Genomic DNA, 20,372 nt, shown 5'->3' with positions numbered 1-20,372 from the left:
GGAGAAGATAAAGCTAAGCAATAAATCAATTGTCTATGTTACATGAAAAGAATAACAATTTCTCCATTTTCACTAAATGTATGTAAGGAAGATGAACTGAAACTATATGCATTTCTTAAAACTTCGGTTTTAAAACATTAGATAAACGTGGTTGTGGATTTGCCTCATCTGGAGAACATATCAGAAAGTAGGTAGGTCTCAGGACTTCCCTGGTGGTGCAGTGGTTAAGAATCCGCCTGCCAATGCAGGAGATACCGGTTCAATCCCTGGTCTGGTAAGATTCCACATGCCACAGAGCAACTAAGCCCGTGTGCCACAACTACTGAGCCTGCACTCTAGAGCCCACGAGCCACAACTAGTGAGCCTGCGTGCCACAACTAGTGAGCCCGTGTGCCACAACTACTGAGCCCGCATACCACAACTACTGAAGCCCGCATGCTGAGGGCCCGTGCTCCGCAACAAGAGAAGCCACTACAGTGAGAAGACCACACACTGCAAAGAAGAGTAGACCCCGCTCGAGGCAACTAGAGGAAGTCCGCACGCAGCAACGAAGACCCAACGCAACCATAAATAAATAAATAAATAAATAATTAAAAAAAAAAAAGTAGGTAGGTCTCATCTATCAAGTATAGTATTATAAAGACCTGTCTCCAAAGTTAAGAGACTCTCTAATTCTGTGGTTTATGTGGATAAAAAGAGCTACTTAAAAATGGTGCCATTTATATTCACGGTGATTACATTCAAAGCTGATTTTCTGGTTTATAATAGATTTCCCATAGCTATTCATGAATCACAATATTCATGAAGTTTTTCTCAAATTTAGGATAGCATTTATCTGTCCCCTCCCTAAAGTTTGTCCTTTGGGATTAAGTGCTGTTCAGAATCACCTTTCTACAGAAACGTCTTTAAAGAAGGACATCAAATTCTATAGTTTCCAATTTTACCATAGAATTTGATAATGACCTTTAAAAAATGAGGAGGCATTCTGTCATTAATGTTGCTACCTTTCCAGTGAATGAGGAAGGACATGAAGTATTCCCCAAGACTACCACAGATTACTTCATGAGTGAAGGAAGAAATGTCTGAATTATGCCTTTCCCACAAACAATTGCTAAGATAAAGCCTAAGGAAATGGCACCAGTGCCTTATATTTTCACTGACATTTCATACCTAAACTGAAATATTCTACAAAATCTTTATGGGATTTTGAATATGGATTTAGAATAATTACTCAGTCAAGCCCATATGATGACCTCTTTTGGTCTGAATAAGCTCCCTGAAGAGAAGACCATATCCAGCTCAACTCACCTCTACATTACCTAGCCCAGTCTTTTGAGGTTAGCAGGTACTCAATAAATGTTTGCTGGATGAATGGGCAAATTAATTATACACAGTAAAACTGTTCTAAAATGTGGCTCATTGTGATAAATACCAAATAAACTACAAACCAAAGCAGATCTCTCATAACATAGGCTATACATGTACTAAAAGCCCAACATAGTAACTCAGAAGGTCCTCTAATTTCAGTCTTTTATGTAGAGGTGCACTACAATTAATTTCCTACTGTTACCATTCATTGAGACAGAGTTTCCCAGAGTTTTGCTAATTGGGCCAGTCTTCTATTTCTTCTATATCTACAGCAGCATATCCTAAGAACTGGTATGGAGATGATTAGTAAATGAATGAACTTGCAAGAAGTTGTTGTCTTTTGGTATGACCACTGAATTTAAGACCTTAAGAATCAACTAATGATGTAGAAACAAAGGATGAGGAGACTAATTTTAAGGCTCCTAGAGTCCTCATATTTATGATTCATACAAATAACAATTTAACAATACCTATTCTAGGTACCAGCTACTACCCGTTGTGACACTAGAGGTTAAAGATTATTATTTCTTCAATCTAGCTAAGAATAACATAGGAACATCTAAGCTTCTAACTCATAGCAATCAACAGATATTTTGTGAGTGCTTAAAGTGTACAGAGCATAGTGTACAAAGCACTATGTTGTTTGCTATTTGAAATATCTTCTTTGAAAAAAAAATTTGGAGTAAAAGTTATAATTAAAAGTCTTCCTCAAGGAACTGCAAATATAGATGAAACCATACTACACATGGGGACTTCCCTGGTGGTCCAGTGGCTAAGACTCCATGCTCCCAATGCATTCGATCCCTGCATCGAATCGAATTAATTCGATTCGATTTAATTGGGATCGAAAAACAAAAATCTTGAAACACATACATACATTTAGGAGGAAAAGGGGGATGGTTTGTCAATATCCATCAGCAAGTGCTAGTGATTGGTTCTATAATTCAGATTTTTTCTTGTTAAATCTCAAATTTCCAAGTTTATTCTATTTTTTTCCTATATATTTATCCATTTGAACAACATCAAGAATAAATGACTAAAACAAGATGGTCTACAAAATTCTCTGCACAGATTCTTGGCTGAAATATTTGTCTCATTTCTAAAAATGGTACTCCAATGCTTGGGGTTCGATCCCTGGTCAGGGAACTAGGTCCCACATGCTGCAACTAAGACTTTGCATGCCTCAACTAAAGATCCCACATTGCCACAACTAAAGATCCTGCAAGCTGCAATTAAGACCCGGTGCAGCCAAATAAATAAACAAATAAATATTAAAAAAAAATACTACATGTGAAAAAAAAAAGCAATGTAATCACTCAAGAAAGTAATAGAAGTAACAAAGCAATATATGGTTAATTTACCAAAATAGTGCTGATATTAGGTACTATAGGACTCAAAGGAGGACAATCACATCAGGGTTAGGTAGTTGGGAAGGACTTTATGAAAGAGGTGAGATATGGACTGAGTCTGAAGAATAAGCAGGTTTGGGATATACGGAAAGGCGTTTCAAGTGAATGGAATAGCAAAAGTAGACATGCAAATGTGGGAAAACATGAGTCCAAAGGCAATACGGAGAATCATCTTCTCCCTGAGGAGAGATGGTGGCAGCTAAACAGAACTACTGTGGAGGTAGAACACTAAGACTTAATAAACTCTCTGGGCAGGGCAGTCATTGAAGGTTTGGTGTAGCAGTGGTGTGAGGCTTGAGCTCTGAATATCTGGGGAATACTGCACTGTTCAGGCAATAAGATCATGAGCACCTATGATTCTGCACACATTTCCAATGTGTGGAGGGTTTTTTTTTCCCATATCACCAGGTAATTCTCTGACACCAGCTGGGTGTCCCATAATTCAACACAGTTCTGGGACTACCTGGAGATGACATCAGATCCCGTAGGTTAAGGGCTTCTTCCTATAGGATTACCCTCTGCCTCCGAACTTCAGATGCCAATTGCAAGTCCAGGTTGTCACCTAGACTTCTGACAAACCTGGCTACAGACTGGAAGTTCCACTGACCCCCTCCTTGGGTTCCATTAATTTGATAGAGCAGCTTACAGAACTCAGAGAAATTTTTTACTTACTAGATTACTGGTTTATTTTAAAAGGATATAACTCAGGAACAGCCAGATGGAAGAGACACCTAGGGCAAGGCATGGGGAAAGGAAGTGGAGCTTCCATGCTCTCTCTCCCAGCATGCCACTCTCCACAAATCTCCATGTGTTTACCAACTTGGAATCTCTGTGAACCCTCTCCTTTTGGATTTTCATGGAGGCTTCATTACACAGGCATAATTGACTAAATCATTGGTCATTGGTGATGGAATTTAATCTCCAGCCCCTCTCCCAGGAAGTGGAGGGTGGCACTAAAAATTCCAGCTCTCTAATCATGTGGTTGGTTCCACTGGTAACCAGCCTCCAACCCTAGGTGCTTCCATTAACATAACAAAAGACACCTTTATAGCTCTCCACACAGTAAATTCCAAGGGTTTTAGGACCTCTGTGCCAGAAATTGGTAAGAAGACTAAAAATATATTTCTTATTACACATCACACTATCACAGCACCCAAACTGTGGACTGATTGCAGAGGGATGAATGTGAGAATGACTGCAGAGTAAGTTGTCCCTTAACTGGAGACTGACACTGCAGACAAGATTGGAAGTAGAGGCGTAAATTACTTTGTGAACTTCAGACCCTGTGTTACTGAGTGTGGGGGGTTAATGGTCAATTTGAATAAGTGAAAAATATATATATGAAAAAATATATGAATGATGAATATAATTGGAATGGGAGTGAAAATAACATCAAGAAGTTGAATTTAGAGAGCTTGGAACGAAAATGAATTTTAAAGATACTGAATTACTGTTTGGGAGACAGATGAATTATAGATGTGGAGACAACAGTTGAATATGTGGGGTTAGATGTGGGGCTTTCCAAGAGAGAATTGAAAATAGTCTAGGACTGAATCCTGAAGAAAACCCACATTTATAGGACAGCAGGAAGAAGAGAACAGAGACATAATTTTCCCCTCTGATTTGAACCTCCCTTTGAAGCCAGTCTGCACTGTGCTGTACAGAGAAGGACAAAAAGGGTTGTTTGAGAAGAATAAAGTCCAATACGACTTCACTTTTCACTCCTCAGATACCAACTGGTAGGACAATTTGAAATCATTAATTTGGCCAGATGGTTAATGTTGTTTAACAGTGAAATTAACTAATAAATAATTATAAAGCACTTTGTAAATATAAAGTACTACATAAATGTTTAATAACATTACATCAGGAGGCTTATTTCTAGTTACATTTTTATATCCAAGTGTTTTATTGGTGTTTCAGGAGAAATGCCAATAATATGATCAAATGCCATCATTATAGACTGTACTTGAAAAATACAACAAAGGGATTACAGGAGAACAAAAACAGCCCTGGCCATGCTAGGCTGAACAGAGTGAACTGGCAAGAAATGTCTCCCTCGTGAAAAACAAGAGGCAACAACAACATGATCATAGAAATGTATAACTGAACACTGAGTAAAACCACTGTAATATGTAGCAACTTCATCTTACCCACATGTTTATAAAAACAGGGAATTTATCAGATAAAACGATGTGAAGGGCACAGGGTAGGAGAAGGAACATCAAGGTAGGAGCTGTGGGGAAGCCACTTGATACAAGTAGAGTCTCATAAAATAATAGCAACATTTTATGAATTCATAGCTCACCTACTATTTACAATAATGCATTAAGATGTATACCATTAGAGGGTGGGAGGGGATATGGGGATATATGTCTACATATAGCTGATTCACCTTGTTACATAACAGAAACTAACACAACATTGTAAAGCAATTATACTCCAATAAAGATGTTTAAAAGTTGCTAAAAATAGCATCCCCTATTTTGCATATGAGACAACTAAGGCACAGAGAGGTTAAGAAACTTGCCCAATGTCACACAGTCAGTAAAAGGCAGAATCAGGATTCAAACCTAGACAGTGTGGCTGCAGTGTCTGCTGGGAGGAATCTGGGAAGGGTTTTATTTCCCTGATAAAATGAGTCAGGTGCAGCTCTAGCCCCTTCCTCCTTTTTCCTGCCTGAAAACAAGGACATGATGCTGAAGCTACAACAGTCATCTTGGAACCATGAGGTAAAGGACAAGAAAACACGAGGCACCAGCCCTGCTGCTGTCAAGCTACTTAACCCATGCCAGTAGTCACCCACCTCTGGATTTCTTATTATGTGAGAAAAATAAACACCTGTTTGTGTAAACCACCACAGTCAGGATTTCTGCTATTTGCAACTTTAACCAATATGCCAAATAATCATGATACTACTACTAACAGTTATCACTTATTGAGTGTTTGCTATGAACTGTGCACTATTTTGTATGTTTTATGTATACTTAGTCATTTCATTCTGACGGCAACTCTATGAAGCAGGCGCTGTTATTATTCCCATTTGATTGATAAGGAAACTGAAGTACAATTCATCTGGCTTGCCCAAGGCCACACAGCTTGTAAGGGATTCAAATCCAGCACCTGACTTCAAAACCTCTACTCTTCAGCAAATAGTATTCTAAGCAGTGAAACACGAAACACCATTTTAGTTAAAATCACAAATTAAATAGGGATGCTTCAACAATATTTTGGAGATTCTAGAGCACATGTTGCTCAGCAAGGATGCTATTGACATTTCAGGAAGACAACTCTTTATTGTTTAGGTTTGCTGTATATTAAAGATGTTTACCATCTCTGTTCGCTGGGTCCTAGAAGCACTCCCTAGACAGTGTCAACCAAAAATGCTCTCCATATTTCCCCATAGGGAGGTGGTGTCACCCCAGTTAGAACCACCATTCTAGAACATTATTCGGCAACATTCTCTGTAAAAGTCCAAATAGTAGATAATTTAGGCATAGTAGGACAGTTGGTCTCAGTCAGTGTCATTCACAATTACTAAAATCTGACACTGTAGAGTGAAATCAGTCATAGGCAATACATACACAAATGAGCATGGCTGTGCTCCTATCAAACTATTTTGACCGCATTTTACAGATGAGAACTCTGAGGCATAGAAGAGGTTAAGAAACTTGCCTGAAGTGATTCAACTAGTACGTGAGGGGTATGGATTCATCCCAAAGACAGAGTGATTCCAGAGAATGTGCTCTTAATCAGGATACTTCTGAGTTCACAGATTTTAGATGTTTTTCTCCTAGTAGAAGGCGTAGTAAATGCCTCAGAGAACTGCTCACACTCCAGATTCTGGCCCTCCTCCTCTTGCCTGGTGTTGGTTGCTCTTTCCTGCAGTAAGGGTCCCCCAGGACTTGCTTCTCTGACAGTAAGGACTCACGCTACCATGGACACACTTGACGCTTAACCGCTCCCCAGGCATAGCTCTCCTGGTTGGCTCTGACACACAGCTATCCACAAAGGCCCCCAAATAAAAGATTCTACCAAACTGATCACTAGAACAGTTACTCACTGATCTTTGACTGTTTTTATTTTGTACCTCTCAAATCCCAAGCTCACTGAGGTGAGCAGAAACAGAAAGCTCTTAGCCCATGGTCTGGTACATGTAAGAGCCATTTGGTATTAGCTAACATTCATATAACATACAGAGGAGCAGGAAGATACCTCTGGTCTAGATCTCAATGTCTGTGTAAACCCAGTTAGGCTCACCAAAACTGAGAACCCCCAAGTCAATTGAAGTAGTACTAGTGAGCAAGGTTGTGACGACTGGCTGTGTTAGAATATTTCAGCCCAGGTTTTTAGGTTACCTGTTGTGTTTGGATGAAAAGGGACCCCCTAGTCAAAGACAGATCAAGCTCCCACATCTACTCACCAAGGAGCCATATAGATGAGGCAAATTCCAGAAGATGATTAAGATTATGGTACAGATCAGTTGAGGTCTCATGGGATTTTGCTGCTCGTCAGTGTCTAAGACTGCCACCAGCTGGCGTGGGGGTCAGGTTGCAGTTCTTTTTCCATGGTAAGCAGGTGGGAAATTTAGCAATAGTGAAGGAGAACAGCCTACCAAAGATGGGAAAAGTAGAAACATAATCACTCCATAATGCTTTTTAAGGAGAACTAGAATACATTGGTTCCAACATTTTTTAATTTCTGTACAGACATGTTTGACTACAGATTTTAAATATAATAGAGGAAACTAGGGAACAAATTACTGAGTTAATTATGTTTAACAAATTGATAGCTTATTTTTTCTTCCAGTAGTTTTTTGATAGAGCTGACTTGTTTTTGCACTGTTAACAAAGCCTAAAACTATGATAGAATTATATTTAAACTTATCTTAAGAACTTATAAATGTGAAATATAACAATGCTTGTGAAAATAAACATACACTTCAAATCCCTATTATTTTTATTCAATATAAGTAAAATTATTAGGGAAAATACAGTTCTAGTATTACTTTACTCCTATCTTTGTCATATTCTTATTCTCTTATGAGATTATTTCTTCTTAATAAGCACAAAGCAAATACAAGAATTTTGTGGTAGGTAATAACTTTGCCTAATATCATTAATTACTAACAGCTCAATTATGCTGTGAAGTGCCTATAATTTTCATGAAGCTTCAAAAGTCCTTATCTTGGATTTTATTATATATACAATTCATTTAAATTACATTAGTTATACAGATTTTTTAATGAAGTAGAGAGATTATATTTTCACTTTTCACAACTAGAGACAATGCTCAAAATATGTGCATATTACATATTTTGTTCTGTTGACATTCATAATTCATTTACTCAGTACAATATTAGCACCTTTATTTTTCATATTTGGATTTCTTTTTAAGTATATATATATATGAATTTTAGAAAGTGCCTTTTTAAAAATATCTAGCCCATTCCAGCAACATTTTTCAGGAAATAAAGTATTCAAACTATTTTTAACATTAATTAATGACACTTGCAGAATGGTTTTAAAAACATAGTTAATGTTGCATTTACAAGCCCAGACTTCAGAGCCTGAGTCCCTGATTTCAATCCAAAGACAGTTGGCCAAGTGACATTAACATTCTGTGCCTGTTTACTCCTCTACAGAATGGGAATAATAACATTTTGTAGTAAGGATTTAAAGATTGATATGTCAAGTGTTTAAAACAATACCTAGCCCTTAGTTAGTACTATGTAAGTAATTTCTGTTAATGTTTTCCTGCTTGGAAGGAGTTCAACTCAACATGCAAATTAATGATGCCCAAGTTCACATATATAAAATGGGTAATGACAGTTTTTAATCTTCAAAATTCCATGAAAGCAGTATAAGGTAACCTTGTGGGCTAAATTTTAAATCTCAAAGTAGTGAGCTCAGGAGTATTGCCCCTTGTGACATGACTTCAAATAGTGCGGTGGTGAAAAATCTCTTTATCTTTCAAGTTGCTATTAAAACCTATAAGATCCATAACCTAACTCTGACCATACAGAGAAACTAAGATGGCCAGAAATAGCAGTTTTTGGGTCCAGCCAAGGTTGGTTGGTGGTGGGAGTTGAGGAGAGTTCCAGGCAGAGGATGAGGAAGCAATGTAAATTAAACCCAGGTTGAATCTCTCAGATCATCCCATATGTGTGTGAAGATATATATATCTCACCTCCTAGGGCTGGCCAGGCATAGTGAACCCAACACTCCAACAAGGAAACCTGTGTGGAAACAGGGATCCTATTAGCAGGTTTCTATGGAAAATGCAATGCCCTTGCCTCCTTTTCACTACTCAAACAAGATCAGAACAATCTCACCCCAAATTGTTATCCTTTCCTCGTGTATGACAGGCTGTTTATTATCTAGGAATTCTGACTATAATAAAATAGGGAGCTTCTGGAAAATATTCAGTGAACAGCTGCTTATCTGTTGTTAGAAATCCTATCCCCTTGAAGCCCTTCTAGCAGAGGGTCTTTTAGGATTATCAACACTGGTTTTAAAATCCTTTTGTGACAGCATATCATGGTTGATGGCTTAGGGGCTGGTAAAAACAGGAATGAGGAAAAGAAAAAGGAAATATATGCAGACGACTCCTTGTGGTAGTGCTGGATTAAGTATGCCATGGCCATTCCTGGGGCAGTGGCATATATAAGAGAGGAAGGAAGGATTAACAATACTTGGGTTATTGTGATATTTACTTTGCAAGATTATATACAAATATAGTTCCATATCCTAACATTTTGTTCTGTATCTCCCAATCATCCAGAATTAGAAAGTCTTTAGTCTTTTCTTTTTTTTTTCTTTTTTTTTTTTAGCAAATGCTCTGTGGAAGCTTGCTGACAGTTTGCTGCTTTTCTTGGGTGATTTAACTTGATTACTTGAAATCTGATCTTATTTCTAGGAATAGATGAACCTGCCTTTAAGGTATATCCAATTCAGCTTGGTATTAATCTTGTGGCTAAAGTCTTCCTGGCAAACGTCTCTGCAACTTAAAGCCACTGATATGTTGATCAGTGAGGAGAAAATACTATGAAAAATATTTGCTTATTAATTGCTAATTCTAGATGTATTCATATGCATGCATATTCTGGGAAGCCATACTTTTTTTAAATCTAGAAATATAGAAAACTCACTTAAAACAATACTTGGAAACTTTCCCCTGGAGTAGAGCTGGTTTGACTCTACTTCCGTTCCCATTCTCCTGGCCCACTCTGCAGAAGCAGTGCCAATGAACTATGTTGCCCAAGGCACTGAGTAAAAGAATAAAGAAGGAGAAACACTCAGTAAATCAGTGACTGCTCATACTCAACCCTGAAAAACTGAGTGTTGACTGTAGTTTGGAAGTTACAAAAATGCTAAGATGTGATTTTTCTTTTAGGTGGGAAATGAGGAAGGATGAAAGACTACAAGAGGAAGAAAAAGCAATGCTGGAACATCTAAAACTAATGTGTACCATCCAGGACTCTTCTGCCTCAGATAACACAGAGGAACAGTAATCTGCAGAAAACAGCAACAGTTTTATTTTAGGAAATAATCACATGTAATGGAGTAGGATTTTTACTCTAGTCAGAATGAACCTCTGATGTGCTGTGAAGCGTGAAACCAATGACTGAGTAATCTCTGAACTGAAAAAGAGTACAGCACATAAAGAATAAAATGCTACATATTTTTTATTTTTAAAATAATTTCAAATGTTTTTCTTTCCTCGGTCTTTCTCTTAATATGATATAACTACTGCCATCTCGTGTTCCCTTTGAATTATTATTTTTTTTCTTTCAGTCTTGAAGTATCTATGACAACAGGCAAAATGTTTGGAAATCTTTTCCCGAAGGATTTTTAAATACAACATTTGGATGTTAAGTTGGAGTCACATACCCCCCTGAGGGTCATCTGAAAATTTCAAATTAATTTTGTAGCCGTAGCCCAAGTCCAGATCTTAATTGCCTTTAATACCCACCACTTTACCAGTCTCCTTTCCCATAGCCTCTTCCTCATCCAATTTATTTTAATCAGAGCCACAGAAAGCACTCTCTTGAAGTATACCTTTAGTAATATCTATGCCTACAGTGGTTTTTCAAACATCAGATTCAAACTTCTAATCATACCCTATCAGAACCTATACCAGCGGTGCCACGTTCAGCGAACTGCCTGTCATCCAAGCCACACGCTTGCCATTTTTCCCAACTAGAAACCATCTTTCTCCGAAAATCATGTTCAAAATTCACTCCAGCAATCTCGTTATCCATAGTTCCATAGCTTCTGTTACTTCTCTTATTTCCATTGCATTGATACACACACACGAACACAGGCACACACACACACGAAGGAAACGGAACGTGTTCTAGTGCCTCTATGTCAAGTAGGGTTGTATTTACTATATTCTTCCCATCAGTGCCTGATATTAGATTAAAAAGACCTTGAAGGCTTTACAATATAATATGAAATCTCTCTTTATAGCAGTAGTCTCCCCAGATACCTACTAGAGAGTTATTCATCTAGCGGGCAGTTAATAAACACAGTTGTTTAAATGGCTGTCATTGTAAGAAGACAGCAAAGACAATTAGACTGTTGAGCAACCTATAGGACATCTGGGAGAAGCCTTATATCATGAACTATTTTAGACCATATGACATTGAACATCATTGTTTCTGATGTTCTCAGGTTATTCATGTTCCCACATTCTGTGATTTTTATAAAATATGTATAGGCTACATGATTTCCAAAGGAAAGTACTTGGACATTTTTCAAAGAGTAAAGCTTGGAGTGCAGAGGACACCTTAGAAAATCTCTTGCATTATTCCCTTACATAAAAACACATAAATGGCCATGTAGCCAGCTGCCTGCCAAATAACACATTTTATTTTTAAAGAATGTACTTTAGTTGGCCAGTATAATCATAAACCAAGTGTTTTAAGACATGGTTGAAATAATTTCTAAAAATTTTATGCAGACCATTTAAAAAATGCTAAGAAATTTTTATGAAAATTAGACTTTCCACATACTCTTATCTATAAACAGTTACTAAAACAACAAACATAAGGCAATGGTTGACTTTATTCCTTCAGCTTAGTGATGGTCTGTGTACTAAATCTGCACAACTATATTTTATTAGAATAGACACTAAAATAGAAAGTCAAAAAAAATTGATCCAAAAGCTAAATAAAATAATCTTATAAAGTTGTTATAGGATTTCACATTTGGCTCCTTTTGTTTTCTAATATATCTAAGGATCATCTGTTAACACTATTTTTTATTGAATCTGTACACATCTGTATTAATCCTGCAAAGTGATTTAGTTTGTCTTGAAAAAATGTCTATATGGCTCCCTTCCAAAAGGAAAGAAGTATAGTAAGGGGAGAATGAGATGAGTTGAAAGGAGAGAAATGTAGAAAAGAGAGAAGAGTTTGCATTTGATTTCTCTTCTATGCTTGATCTATGAAATTACTGTAGCCATAAGTGCAGTAAAACTTATAATTGGGAAATTTAAATAAGTTATTGTTTTATCAGATCATTTTGACTTTACATTTGATATGTTTCTTAAAGTATGATAAAAAGTGGCACTCCAAAACAATTACTCTTTCTCACATTTATTTTTGTATAAGTTAACAATAAGAATGAAGCCTAATATTTTATAACTATATATGCTTATTACAAAAATGTTATCTTCCTATAAAATATTATCTTCCTTCTGTGTTTTATTTAACTGTATTTTTATGTAATTTTAAAGAGGTATCTATTATTGGCCTAGCAGTGTTAAAATAGTATGAATTAATTTCTAATAAAATACATTTTATTCTTGAACAACACACGTTTGAACTGTGCAGGTTCACTTATATGCAGATGTTTTACTAATATGTACTACAGTACTCCATAACATGCATTTGATTGATCTGTGGATGCAGAACCATGGGTTACACACAGGGTAGGTACCCCTAACCCCTGTGTTGTTCAAGGATCAACTGTATAGATGATAATGTGTATTTCAGATATTTTACATTTGTCATGTCTATGAAAAAATGTTATAAAACTACCAACCAAGAAATAGGAAAAATAAATCACTGTTTTGTCTACTAATATCTGCTTACTCTAAATATTCTACTATCCCAGTTCACAGATTCTTGAGTCAAAGAGAGCTTCAGGTAGTTTATAATAGGAATTTCTTATAAAAAAATTTGTTTTTTTAAATGATTTTAATGATACTTGAAATATTTCATAATTTTAAAAAAAAATTTAAAAAGCTGTATTTAGCCTTTAAAAGGAAGGAAGCCCTGTCAACACTGATAAACTTTGAGGGCATTATGCTAGGTGAAATAAGACAGTCACAAAAAGACAAATGCTGTATGATTCTACTTATATGAGGTATCTAAATAGTCAAATTCATAGAAAAAATTAGAATAATGGCTACTCAGGACTAGAGGAAGGGGAAAAGAGGGGTTGTTTAATAGGTATAGAGTTTCAGTTTTACAAGATGAAAAATGTTCTGAAGGTATGTTTTACAATAGTGTGAATATATTTCACACTACAGAACCATACACTTAAAAATGGTTAAGATGGTAGATTTTATATTATGTCTTTTTTACCACAATTAAAAAAAAAACTGGTAAAAGTGGTATCTCTACTGATGAACTTTCCTAACATGATGCCTGAAAGCTTTTAAATTTTAATGGGGAACTATGAGACCTGTATATTCAGTATCAGCTATTATTCCACACAATGATAAAAACTATCTGCTTTGCCTTTGAGAAATGTTTTCAACAGCATCCTCAGTAAAGCAGTAAACTCTTGTCTCTCCAGAATTTAAAGAATCCAAAACCTTGTATTGATATAACACTTTTCCCCTCAAAATATCGTAATAATTATTTGTAAGAATAAAGATCTGTATCAGTAATTACTACAGCATAACAATATTATCATAATTTGGCAGCTTGAAACAATACACATTTATCACCTCATAGTCTCTATGTCCAGTGTCTGGGCATGGTTTAGCTGGGTTCTCTGCTTAGGATCTCACAAGGCTTCAATGAGGGTGTCACCCAGGTCTGTGGTCTCATCTAAGGTTCAACTGGCTAAGGTGCCACTTCTAAGTTCACATCATTGTTGACAACATTCATTACCGTGCAGGCTATCAACTCAGGGCCTCAGTTTCTTGCCATGTGAGTCTAGCCAAAATGGCCTCTTTGTTCCTCAAAGTCAGTAAGGGACAGAGAGTCTCCTTGCAAGATCAATGTTACAATTGTATGTAACATAATCACATGTATTTAATCATGCACATTCCATCTCCTTTACCAAATTCTAGTGGTTAAAAGCAAGTCACTCATCCCATTCATACCCAGGAGGAAGGGATCACACAATAGTGTGAATGCTAGGAGGTGAGGATGATGGAAGCCACCCTGGAGTCTGTCCATCACAAGTTAGAATTTAGGCACTGAAATATCCTACATGGGGGGACCAGTAGAGAAGTGGAAGTAGGGCTGGACTAGGAATAAGAACTGGGAGTTAGTATTTTTTGTCATTTATTAAGCCACTACGATAAGCCAGGCTCTGTGCCAGACTCTCAATGAGTAACCAATTTAACCCACTCTAAGCACTTAATGAGGTCTGTATTGGAGTCCCATTTGAGATAATAAGAGTTGTAGATATGTGAAAAAACTGACCCAAATTTTAAATAAAGATGCGCAGTGAGGTTCTGGTTCAAGATGGCAATGTAGGAATAGCCTGAACTCACCTCCTCTCACAGACGCACTGAATCTGCAGCTACATATGGAACAAATTCCTCTGAAAAAAAAAAAAAAAAACCTAAAAACTAGCTAAGTGATAATTACACATTGGGCAAAAGAGAAAAAGCCACATCAAAGTGGGTAAGAGAGGCTGAAGACACAATCTTGTCATAAACCTTGCCACTGGCGGGTTGACCCACAATCAGGAAGGGACTCAAAACCTGGAGCTTGAGGCCACATCAGACACCCCAACATTTAAGACCTGCACCTGTGAGATGAGATCCCAAAATATCCAGCTTTGAAAACCAACAGGGCTTGCATCCACAAGATCCACAAGGCTACAGTGATCTGAGAAATGTCTATTAAAGACTCATGCGCTAGGACTCATCCTGGGCCAGAAACAGAAGCACCTGATCTCATCCAGACTTTATGTGAAAGAGGCTCATTTGCTAATCTTAATGCATCTGCCTGAGGGACAGGCATCTAACTTAACACAAATTTAGGGGCCTGCTGGGATACTCTTAGGGACAGATGCTGATGGGCATCATTTTTTTTTTCTTTCCAGTGGGTGCCACCTTTCCAGTCCCCCTCTGTCTCACTCCAGCAGGCAGGTGCCATCTGCATACTCTCCCTCTGCCATGCTTCAGAGTGCTAGTATCTCCTGGATGAACTTTTACAAGCATCTGGGGCCACAGCTTCTGTGGCTGCCGCCAAGGGGACACCCAATGATCTCCTGGCTTTGGCTGCCATGGGGGGCTTGTGTTCCTGGGTCCCACTGGGCTGTAACAATTGAAGAGAGAGATCTCCACAGACTGCCAGGCCCATAGACAGCAGACTGAAACACATACATAGTCTTTCTAAGAAAGAGGCCTATTGGCTCATCCAGGAGCTTTGGCCTGAGAGAGGCAGGTTTCTGGTTTAGCACACATCTAGGCGGCCTCTCAAGGAATGGAGGCTAGTAGATGCAATCTTTGTGCTCTCCTTCTGCATCACTCCAGCTCACTGACATCTTCCAGAAAGAAGATTATTACCCTTCTCTGGCACCCCCAAATTTTGCAGGTGCCACCAGGGGACACCTCTATATCACCTGGCTCTGGTGGTCAGCTGAGCTTACAGTCACAGGTACCACAGGACTGTAACTAATGGAGAAAAAGGTTTTATACAGCTATCACTCCCGGGGCACAAAAAGAGGCAACAGGCCAAGGAGCTCGAAATTTCTGTGAAAGAGGCCTATTAGTACATCATCACAGCTGCTGCCTGAACAGCAGGCCTCTAATTAAATACACATCTAAGGGCTGATTGTAATCCTTTCCATAGACCTAGGAGGGTGGGTGCTATCTTTGTGCTCTCCCTCTGCTGTGCTCCAGAGTGCCATTATCTTTTGGAGGAGAGTTGGTTTATACTTCTGGTGTCTTTATGGCTGCCACTGAGGAGATGCCCTTTGATTGCCTAGCTATGGTAGCCAGGGGTCACCTGGTGTTCCTGGGTCCCACAGGACTGTAACAATCAAAGAGACAGTTCTTGGCAGGCTACCACCCTCAGGGCACTGCACAGATAGCAGACTGGAACACAACCTTAGTCTTTCTGTTAAAGAGGCTATATGCTTGTCCTGGAGCTTAAACCTGAGGGGCAGATTTCAGGTTTGGCACACATCTAGAGGTGTATGGAGGTGCTCTCAGGGAAGGTATGCTTGGGAACCATCTTTGTGCTCTCCCTTTGCCTCACTATTGCTCACTGGTATATCCCAGACAGGAGTTTATACACTCATCTCGAACCCTGAATATTGTGACTGCTGCCCATGGGACACTTCCAGATTATCTGATTCTGGTGGCTAGTGGGGCTTACGCTTGCAGTCCCACTGAACTGCATACACTTGCATACTTTAAAGGGTGCTACATGAGGGTCTGGCTTCTGATCCAGCCTAAGTCTAGATGTGGATTGACTACCCCTCTTTTGGGACACTGACAGGTCTTGGCACAACCTCAACTACTGTGAGCTATTAAAAATAAAATAGGCTGCTTGGACAAGCACAAAGGTTTGAGAGACAACCAAGAGCTAGGCCAGGGTTGAATGATGAAGTTAATCTCCCACACTATATCACTACTTCAAACCTGGAGAGGTAGCTGTTGCAAAAAGATAAGAATATGTTCCAAAGGAAAGAATATGAAAATACTTCAGAAAAACACCTTAATGAAATGGGGGTAACTGATTTACCCGATAAAGAGTTCAAAGTCATGGTCATAAACATGCTCATTGGACTTAGGAGAAAAATGGATAAACATAGCCAGAATTTCAACAAAGAGTTGGAAAGTACAAGAAAGTATGAAACAGTAGTCACAGACCTGAAGAGTACAATAACTGAAATGAAAAATATACTAGAGAAATTTAAGAACAGACTAGATGAAGAAGAAAGGATCAGTGAACTCAGACACAGAGCAGTGGAATTCAACCAATCAGAGTAGCAAAAAGTAAAAAGCTTGAAAAAAACTGAAGACAGTTTAAGCAACTTATGGCACAACATCAAGCATACTACCATTTGCATTATATGGGTCCCTGAAAGAGGAAAAGAAAGGGGAAGAAAACATATTTCAAGAAATAATGGCTGGGGACTTCCCTGGTGGCGGAGTGGTTAAGAATCTGCCTGCCAATGCTGGGGACATGCATTTGATACCTGGTCCAGAAGATCCCACATGCTGCAGAGCAACTAAGCCCATGCACCACAACTACTGAGCCCACGTACTGCAACTACTGAAGCCCGCATGCTCTAGGGCCCATGTGCTGCAAATACTGAGCCTGTGTGCTGCAACTACTGAAGCCCACACACCTAGAGCCCCTGCTCTGCAACAAGTCACCACAATGAGAAGCCTGTGCACTGCAACAAAGAGTGGCCCCCGCTCACCACAACTAGAGAAAGCCTGCGTGCAGCAGCGAAGACCCAACACAGCAAAAACAAAAAGAATCTGTTCTCTTTGTAACAAAACACAGTTAGACAAAGAAAAAAAAAGAAAAGAAAGAAGAAATAATGGCTAAAAAATTCCCTAACCTGGAAAGAAACAGACATCTAGATCCAGGAAGCCCAGGGATATTCAAATAAGTCCCAAAGAGACCCACAATATAATTAAAATGTCAAAAGTTAAGAACAAAGAGAATCTTAAAAGCAGAGAGAGAAAAACAACTTAGTATGTACATGGCAATTCCCACAAGACTATGAGCAGATTTTTCATAGGCCAGAAGGGAGTGGCATAATATACTTAAAGTGCTGAAAGAAAAAACTTTCCAATCAAGATTATTCTATCTGGCAAAGTAAACATTCAGAATTGAAGACAGAAAGTTTTCCAGACAAGCAAAAGCTAAAAGAGTTAATCACCACTAAATCAGCCTTACAGAGAATGTTAAAGGGGCTTCTTTAAGATAAAAAGAAAGGATAAGCAAAAAAGAAATAAGTAACAAGAAAACATATGAAATTATAAATCTCACTGGTAAAGGCAAATATATAGTAAATGAAATGAATTAATAATTTATAAGGCTAGTATGAAGGTTAAAAGGCAAAAGTAAACATACCTATATCTACAATAATTAGTTAAGGGATATACAACATAAAAAGACAGAAAATGTTACATCAAAAACATAAAACACTTCGGGTGGAGTGGAGAGGAGAGTAAAACTGTAGAGGTTTAGAATGTGTTAAGACTTATGTTGTTATCAACTTAAAATAGTCTATTACAATAATAAGTTGCTATATGTAAGCATCTTGGTAACCACAAAGCAAAAACCTATAGTAGGTATACAAAAGATAACGAGAAACAAATCTAAGCATGTGACTAAGAAAAATATTCAAAATACAAAGGGAGAAAACAAGAAGAAAGGTACTGAGAGGCAGTACAAAACAGCCAGAAAACAATTAAGAAAATGACAATAAGTACTTATCAATAATTACTTTAAATGTAAATGGACAAAATCCTCCAATCAAAAGACACAGAGTGGCTGAATGGATTAAAAAAAAAAAACCTATACATTGCTTACAAAGACTCACTTCAGATGGAAGGACACCCACAGACTGAAAGTGAAGGTATGGAAAAAAGATATTCCGTGAAAATGGGGAAAAAAAAGTTGGGTAGCTATACTTATATGAGACAAAACAGACTTTCAACCAAAGACTCTAATAAGAGTCAAAGAACATTACATAATGATAAAGGAGTCAATCCAACAGGAGGATACAACATTTGTAAATACTTACACACTTAACATAAGAGCACCGAAATATATAAAGCAAATATTAACAGACCTAGGGGGGAAATAGACAGCAATACAATAATAGTAGGGTACTGTAATACCCCACTTACATCAGTGGATAGATCATCCTGACAGAAAAATCAATAAGGAAACATCAGCCTTAAACAACATGTTAGACCAGATTGATTTAACAGATATATACTGAACATTCCATCCAAAAGCAGCAGACTACACATTCTTCTCTCAGGCACATGGAACATTCTCCAGGATAGCGTAGGTCACAAAAGAAGTCTTAATATATTTAGTTAGGCTGAAATCATATAAAGCATCTTTTCTGACCATAATGGTATGAAACTAGAATTCAATTACAAGATGAAAACTAGAAAATTAACAAATATGTGGACATTTAACAACATGCTACAAAATGACCAATGAGTCAAAGAAGAAATCAAAAGAGAAATTAAAAAATACCTTGAGACAAATGAAAATAGAAATGCAACATAGCAAAACTTACAGGATTCAACAAAAGCATTCTAAGTCCTTTAAGCATCTACATCAAGAAACATGAAAATTCTGAAATAACCTAATTTCAAACTTCAAGGAACTAGAAAAAGAGAAAACAAAGCCCAAAGTTAGTAGAATTAAGGAAATAACAAAGATAAGAGCAGAAATAAACAAAAAAGACTAAAAAAGAAAATAGAAAATATCAATGAAACTAAGAGCTGATTCTTTGAAAATACAAACAAAATTGACAAACCTTTAGTAAGACTCACCAAGAAAAAATAATAAATAAAATCAGAAATGGAAGAAGAGATGTTAAAACCGATACCATAGAAATACAAAGAATCATAAGAGACTACTATGAACAATTAAATGCCAACAAATTTGACAATCTAGAAGAAATGGATAAATTTCTAGAAACATACAAACTACCAATACTGACTCATGAAGAAATAGAAAATCTGAACAGAACAATTACTAGTAATAAGATTGAATCAGTCATCAAAAACTTCCCAACAAAAAAATCCAGGACCACCAGCTTCACTGGTTCTACCCAACGTTCAAAGAAGAATTAATACCAATCCTTCTCAAACTCTTCCAAAAAACAGAAGAGGAGGGAACACTTTTAGACTCATTTTATGAGGCCAGCATTATCCTGATACTAAAATCAGACAAGGAATGCAACAAGAAAATTACAGACCAATATCTGTGATGAACATAGATGCAAAAATCCTCAACAAAATATTAGCAAACCAAATCCAACAATACATCATAAACCATGATCAAGTGGAACTTATTCCAGGGATGCAAGGACAGTTCAATACCCACAAATCAATCAACATGATACATCACATTAACAAATTGAAGAGTACAAATCATATGATGATCTCAACAGATGATTTCATTTGATAAAATTCAACATATGTTTATGATAAAAACTCTCAACAAAGTGCATATAGAGGGAACATACCTCAATATAATGAAGAACATATTTGACAGGCCCATAGCTAACATCATACTAAATGGTAAAAAGCTGAACGCTTTTTCTCTAAGACCAGGAACAAGGCAAAAATGCATATTCTTACCACTTTTCTTCAACATAGTATTGGAAGCCCTAGCCAGAGAAA

General features: G+C 37.4%; 1 protein-coding gene and 1 long non-coding RNA gene across 3 annotated transcripts in view; one reads left to right on the top strand and one right to left on the bottom strand.

The window, feature by feature from the left end:
• The window catches only part of KIAA0825 (KIAA0825 ortholog), a 405,558-nt gene extending 393,180 nt beyond the window's left edge, over nucleotides 1-12,378 (top strand). For both annotated transcript variants that reach the window (XM_036846744.1, XM_036846743.1), the window contains one exon: nucleotides 10,173-12,378. In XM_036846744.1, coding sequence (XP_036702639.1) covers nucleotides 10,173-10,290 — 118 coding nt within the window. In that variant the 3' untranslated portion in view covers nucleotides 10,291-12,378. The remainder of the gene's footprint in view (nucleotides 1-10,172) is intronic.
• The window catches only part of LOC118892293, a 58,022-nt gene that overhangs the window by 18,883 nt on the left and 18,767 nt on the right, over nucleotides 1-20,372 (bottom strand). The window contains exons 2-3 of the long non-coding RNA XR_005019277.1: nucleotides 8,967-9,015; nucleotides 7,201-7,388 (exon numbers count right to left, since the gene is read on the bottom strand). This is a non-coding gene — a long non-coding RNA (uncharacterized LOC118892293). The remainder of the gene's footprint in view (nucleotides 1-7,200; nucleotides 7,389-8,966; nucleotides 9,016-20,372) is intronic.

This window comes from Balaenoptera musculus, chromosome 3 (genome assembly GCF_009873245.2).
Source record: "Balaenoptera musculus isolate JJ_BM4_2016_0621 chromosome 3, mBalMus1.pri.v3, whole genome shotgun sequence".
Taxonomy (NCBI): Eukaryota; Metazoa; Chordata; class Mammalia; order Artiodactyla; family Balaenopteridae; genus Balaenoptera; species Balaenoptera musculus.
Note: the sequence above shows the minus strand (reverse complement) of the source record. Positions and strands in the feature narration are given on the sequence as shown.